The sequence below is a fragment of the Solanum tuberosum genome, unplaced genomic scaffold, assembly GCF_000226075.1.
Source record: "Solanum tuberosum cultivar DM 1-3 516 R44 unplaced genomic scaffold, SolTub_3.0 scf00150, whole genome shotgun sequence".
NCBI classification, from domain to species: Eukaryota; Viridiplantae; Streptophyta; class Magnoliopsida; order Solanales; family Solanaceae; genus Solanum; species Solanum tuberosum.
This window is the reverse complement of record NW_006239073.1, coordinates 192,758-198,516: the sequence shown is the minus strand read 5'-3', so window position 1 is coordinate 198,516 and position 5,759 is coordinate 192,758. Positions and strand designations below refer to the sequence as shown.

The window sequence follows — 5,759 nt, the reverse complement described above, 5'->3', positions numbered from 1 at the left end:
AACTGGGCAGGGGAATATTTTTATTGTATAATTATAAGTGTATAGGACGAATATATATGTATTTGCATGTGTATATACAATTTTCTCTCGCTTTATACAAACAGAAACGCAATTTATACACTTTTGTTGTATAAAGCGAGAGAGGCGAGCACAGATGGAGTGAGCGAGAGAGGAGAGTGGCGAGCGAGAGTTTGAGGGAGAGAGGCGCTGGCAAACAGTTTGCTACAGGACACAATTAAATCAAAGTGTAATTATACCATTTAATTTGAATTAATAGTTTGTCATTATGTACAATTTTCCCTATTTTTAATTTGTCACTCGAAATCCACCAATTAGTTCGACATTCATATTGCGTAACAAAAAAATTTTTATCGATTTTTTTTTTATTCACAGAGTTTTGATTCAAATTATTGGTTAAGAAATATGGGATCACATTCATCTTACCTCATATATGTGGTTAATTGGTTGTTAACCTAAATTAAATATTCACCTAATTTTGAAATGAATTCGTGACTTTTCCATTTTTTTCTAATTTTGTGTCATTACTTTTAAAACTTAAAATTCAAGTACATAATGGGAAGGAGCAAAATATTGTAAGTAAAAGTGAATGAAGAGTATAGTGGAACAACAAGGAAAAGGGATAGTTTATATCCCTCCGTTTTAATTTATTTGTCTTACTTTTCTTTTTAGTTTGTTTATAAAATAAAAGTTAATTCTTTAATTTAAACTTTTTTCGTGACTCTTTAAGACCATAATATCATTTAATAAATTCTATGTATTTTTAGTTTAAGATCACGAGATTCAAAAAAATCTTCTTCATTTTTTAAAACACTGTATCAAGTTAAAATCAGACAAATAAATTGAAACGAAGAGAAATTATTTAATCTCTTTTTATTCTTTTTGCAGCCCACTTTAATCCTTTTTTTCTTGTTCTTAATTCTCATAGTAAAATATTCTCTTTTCCTTAAATTAATCTCTAGCAAAATTCTTGGTTTATTCACCATGTGTAGGAATTTCAAGGGTGGAGTATATATTACTTGTAAATATCAGTTTTTTTAATTATATTTTTCAAGTATTAACGAGGACGGACTATTTGAGATGTAAATTTATGTTTACAACTTTCCATAATTGATATATTACTTTGAATAAAATAATGTTATAATCATATGTTCAAACCAACAAAATCAGAAGATTGAAATAAACTGCAAAATAGAAAACATAAACTATTATAAAGAAGAATATTCGAGACAACAAACATATTAAAATAACAATTAACAACACTTGACATCTGATGTCTGGAGTCTATATTGGAGCTCCAACTAATGTCGGTAAAGCATAGGTGCCAAACGAGGCATTACAAATACCTCCAATGGATTTGCCTTGGGTAAAGTTATGCTATTGCCCACAGTCAAATCCACTAGCAAGTCCCCTAATGTACTAAAATTAAAACCTTGTAGCAAGTTTATTTATACTCCCTTCATTTTAATTTTATTTATCTTACTTTCCCTTTTAGTTTGTTTATAAATCAAAAGTTATTTTTTTATTAATATTTTAATTTTAACTTTTCATGTGACTTTTTAAGACAATAAAATCATTTAATAAATTATACTTATTTTTAGTTTAAGATCACAAGATTAAGAAAAATCTTCTTCATTTTTTTAACTTCTATCAAGTTAAAATCAGAAAAACAAATTGAAAGGAAGAAAAATTATTTAATCTCTTTTTATTCTTTTTGCAGCCCACTTTAATCCTTTTTTTTTCTTCTTAATTCTCATAGTAAAATATTCTATTTTCCTTAAATTAATCTCTAGCAAAATTCTTGGTTTATTCACCATATGTAGGAATTTCAAGGGTGGAGTATATATTACTTGTAAATATCAGTTTTTTTAGTTATATATTTCAAGTATTAACGAGGACGGACTATTTGAGATGTAAATTTATGTTTACAACTTTCCACAATTGATAGTATATTACTTTGAACAAAATAATGTTATAATCATGTGTTCAAACCAACAAAATCAGAAAATCGAATTAAATTGCAAAATAGAAAAGATAAACTATTATAAAGAAAAATATTTGAGACAACAAACATATTAAAATGGGGGAATATCTTTCATTGGGGGAGAATAAACCGTAAAATATAGTATGAATTTGGAATATTAATTTACAAACTTCCCATTTGGTATTTTAAAAAACAAAACATTATTCACCAATATTATACGAGGAATCCTTGACCAAAATTAACAACACTTGAAACAATTTTTCCTAGATTTTATTTTTATTACTTGATGTCTGGAGCCCGTATTGGAGCTCCGACTAATTTTGGTAAAGCATAGGTGCCAAACGAGGCATTACAAATACCTCCAATGGATTTGCCTTGGGCAAAGTTATGCTATTGCCCACAGTCAAATCCACTGGCAAGTCCCCTAATGTACTAAAATTAAAACCTTGTAGCAACCTAGCAAGTGTCAAGTGTGTCACTTGCATAGCAAAAGTAATCCCCGGACAAGATCGTCTACCAGAACCAAACGGAATAAACTCAAAATTCTGACCAGAAATATCAATCTCACTATGACTTTTCATGAATCTCTCAGGCATAAACTTTTCAGGATCAGACCAAATTTGAGGGTCTCGATGTAATTTCCACACATTGACCATCAATCGCGTGCCTTTTGGAACTTTATACCCCCCCACGGTACAATCTTCCATAGCAGCATGTGGTATTGCTAATGGTCCCGGTGGATATAATCGAAGTGTCTCTTTAACAATAGCTTGAAGATACACTAAATTTTTTATGTCACACTCTTCCACCCATCTCTCTTTGCCTATTTTCATGTCTATTTCTTCTTGTGCTTGATCCATTACATGTTTGTTGTTCACTAATAAGGACAAGAGCCATGTCAAGTGAATTGAAGTAGTGTCTGACCCTGCTAAGATTATGTTCTAAAGAACAATATAATGTAGTGAAACTTATAATTAGACTTTGAGAAATATGACATGAAATTAAAACATGTCCGTGACAATGACTACTTGGCACACCGCACACTATAACAAAAACAAGTTTTAGCGGCAAAAATACATTGATAAAGTCTTTATCGACATTAATTAATTGTCATTGAATCCAATGTCGCTATAAATTTTAGGGACATATACAAAAAGTGTTAATTAACTACGTTTAAAGATCATTTTTTATGTAATGACATATGCATTGATATCAACAATATTCTCAACAAGAAGGTCTAATTGGTGAGACTTTAGTTTATATAAGTTGTGATGACATGACATTGAATAAGTGTGTTAGTTTACTACTACTATTATTTTACTAAATTACTATATATTATCTTTTACGTTGTCAATATATATAACAGTTAAATTAAAAAAGATTCAAGCTTTAGATGCATCGAGTAAAATTAAATACTTACCAAAATTGTAGCCTTAATGATTGTTTCTCTTGTATAACCATACATGAATTGTTCATCAATCTTAGAAAGCATCACATCAATAAAGTCTTGGTCATCATCTTTAATTGCTAGCTCTCTCTTCATCAAATGTTCATCTATCCAACTTGTTACAATCTTGTCCATTTCTTGAGACAATTTCTTCATAGACTTAATTCTCCCTTGAAAATCAAACCATTTTAGAAATGGTAATGGAATTACATCTGATAAAACAAATTGGACAGACTCATACATATATTCTTTGGTGGTTCTTGTGAAATGTCTCCCTTTTTCATCTTCTGTTTTGTATCTTTTTCCAGTAATCATCTTCATTATAACATTTAAGGTTAATTGTTCAAACCATTTACTCATATTCACTTTTGATGGATTTGTACTCCCACTTTTCAGAATTGATGAGTATAGTTCTTTGATGTTAGTCTCTACCTGTTGAGAATAGTCAAATAATTAAAATTAATTATAGTAGTTTTTTTTCTAACCGTTTAAACTTTTAGGTTCACACATGAGCAGGCAAGTCCAAACATAATTTAGTTATATGATTAAGAATACATATACCATTTCTAACATATTAAGATTTGAAATGAGATATACACATGATTTCAACATAATCTTAGAACAGAAAGAAAAAGGTTATGAATTCAAATTTCATCGTCATCCAACATATAAAAGATCAATTTTCATTAGAGGAATAAGATGGTCACACAATTGAACAGTACCTCCGTGACGCGGATATGCTTGAATTGGTCGAGCCTCTTACTTGAAAGAACTTCCAACAGGACCAACTTGCGAATATTACGCCAATAAGGCCCATAATCAGCAAAACCAAACGCAGCGTTGTTATAACCAAGATATATACCAGCACTTGAAGCGGGTCGACCCGCAAGTACTTTATCATTTGTTGTGAAACATTCTTTAACTATTTCCCAATTACTCACTATAATTGCACGATGTATCCCTAAACGAATACTAAAAATATGGCCATATTTGTCTGCCAAATTAGCCAAAATTAGTGCAAGTGGAGTTTTGCTAATGAATAAATAGAGGTGACCTATTGGAAAATAGGCTCCTGGGATTTCTGGAGGTAGATTTATCATGACTTTACTACTATTTTTGGCTTGAATTTTTGTTTTCCATAACATGTAAAGTGATACGAAAATTACAAATATAGCTATTGCTAGAAGAAATTGGACCATCTTTATTGAGAGGTCATCAACAATCTTCTATTTTTTGATCGATTGTTCTATGAAGAGCTTCCCTCTTTACTTGTCTCTCTCTGTGAACAATTGTGGTGGCTATTGGTTTTTTCTTCTCAGTTGATCTTAAACAAGAACTTTGATTCTTTGGTAAGGATAACAATAATCGTTGTGGGGAGAGTGCCTTGACAATGATATGTTTGACTTTTCTCACTTATATATTTTTAATAATAATTTTTTTAAATAAAAATCTTTTTAAAACAACATTGACCTATATGGATGACATCGATCATTTCGATAATATTCTTTGATTTATTTTTTCAAAATTAAAAATAAGAAGGCTGCAATCGTTTCCCACCTTGTCGAATTCTCATCTAAAGAAGTCTTCGAATGAGGAAGATACTTTTTTATTTATTTAGTATTCGCTAATTCAACTAATTGGAATATGCCTTGTGTAGAGCCTATCTAAATAGAATTGTCTCCTATCGGAAAACAAAATCGATTCACATACTTGAAACATTTAATATGCTATTATTAGGTTGATTTACCCAAAAAAAAAAAAAAACTTTTTTAGACCATCATTTAGATTTTGACTCTATTTTTAGTAATTGACATTTGACACATATATTCTTTATGTGATTTAACCAAGTATGTTGTTATTGCTGGAAAAATTTTACTATGGGTGAGGCCCAACCAACCAAAGTTGGAAGAGGCTCCACCCATTTTTTGACATGTGGATCGTGGGGCCCAAATTATTAGTTAAGGCTAAAAAATGAAACCAAAAAGAGAGAGAATGTAAAGTTTGAGTGGGATTATAAGGCTGGGCACCGGATCGGAATGGGACCACCGGACCGGAACGAACCGGAACCGGACCGGAACGGGACGGTTTGACCGGGTTGTTGACCGGTACCGGGATGAACCGGACCGGAACTACCGGGATGGAGGCTCGGTTCCGTCCCGTCCCACTATATACCGGGATAGAACCGGGACGGACCGGAATGGACCGGAACGGAACGGGATGGGATAAACAGGACGGCACATATAGCTATTTCAAAAAATAATAATTATTTTTTGAGTTATTTTGAATTACGAAAATACAAATGTTTTTTTT

At 31.2% G+C, this 5,759-nt stretch overlaps 1 protein-coding gene across 2 annotated transcripts; it reads right to left on the bottom strand.

Annotated features, from left to right (window-relative positions):
* Positions 1-2,240: 2,240 nt before the first annotated feature.
* On the bottom strand, positions 2,241-4,744 carry LOC102592814 (cytochrome P450 82C4-like). 2 transcript variants are annotated; one of them, XM_015311023.1, is made up of 3 exons: positions 4,159-4,744; positions 3,423-3,619; positions 2,241-2,943 (listed from the first exon to the last, which is right to left on the bottom strand). In XM_015311023.1, exons 1-3 carry the CDS (start codon positions 4,646-4,648, stop codon positions 2,317-2,319), a joined length of 1,314 nt encoding a protein of 437 aa, XP_015166509.1. In that variant the 5' UTR covers positions 4,649-4,744; the 3' UTR covers positions 2,241-2,316. The 2 variants fall into 2 exon arrangements, with proteins under 2 accessions (XP_015166509.1, XP_006352674.1); XM_006352612.2 differs by having other exon boundaries at positions 3,423-3,881; positions 4,172-4,743.
* Positions 4,745-5,759: the final 1,015 nt, after the last annotated feature.

What these genes read in the sequence shown, in the direction of transcription:
- LOC102592814 (XM_006352612.2), bottom strand. Translation starts at nt 4,648, where the DNA reads ATGGTCCAATTTCTTCTAGCAATAGCTATATTTGTAATTTTCGTATCA. An exon ending in AGCATATCCGCGTCACGGAG is followed by an intron (nt 3,882 to 4,171) that starts GTACTGTTCAAT and finishes TATTCTCAACAG; the next exon opens with GTAGAGACTAACATCAAAGA. An exon ending in TCATTAAGGCTACAATTTTG is followed by an intron (nt 2,944 to 3,422) that starts GTAAGTATTTAA and finishes ATTGTTCTTTAG; the next exon opens with AACATAATCTTAGCAGGGTC.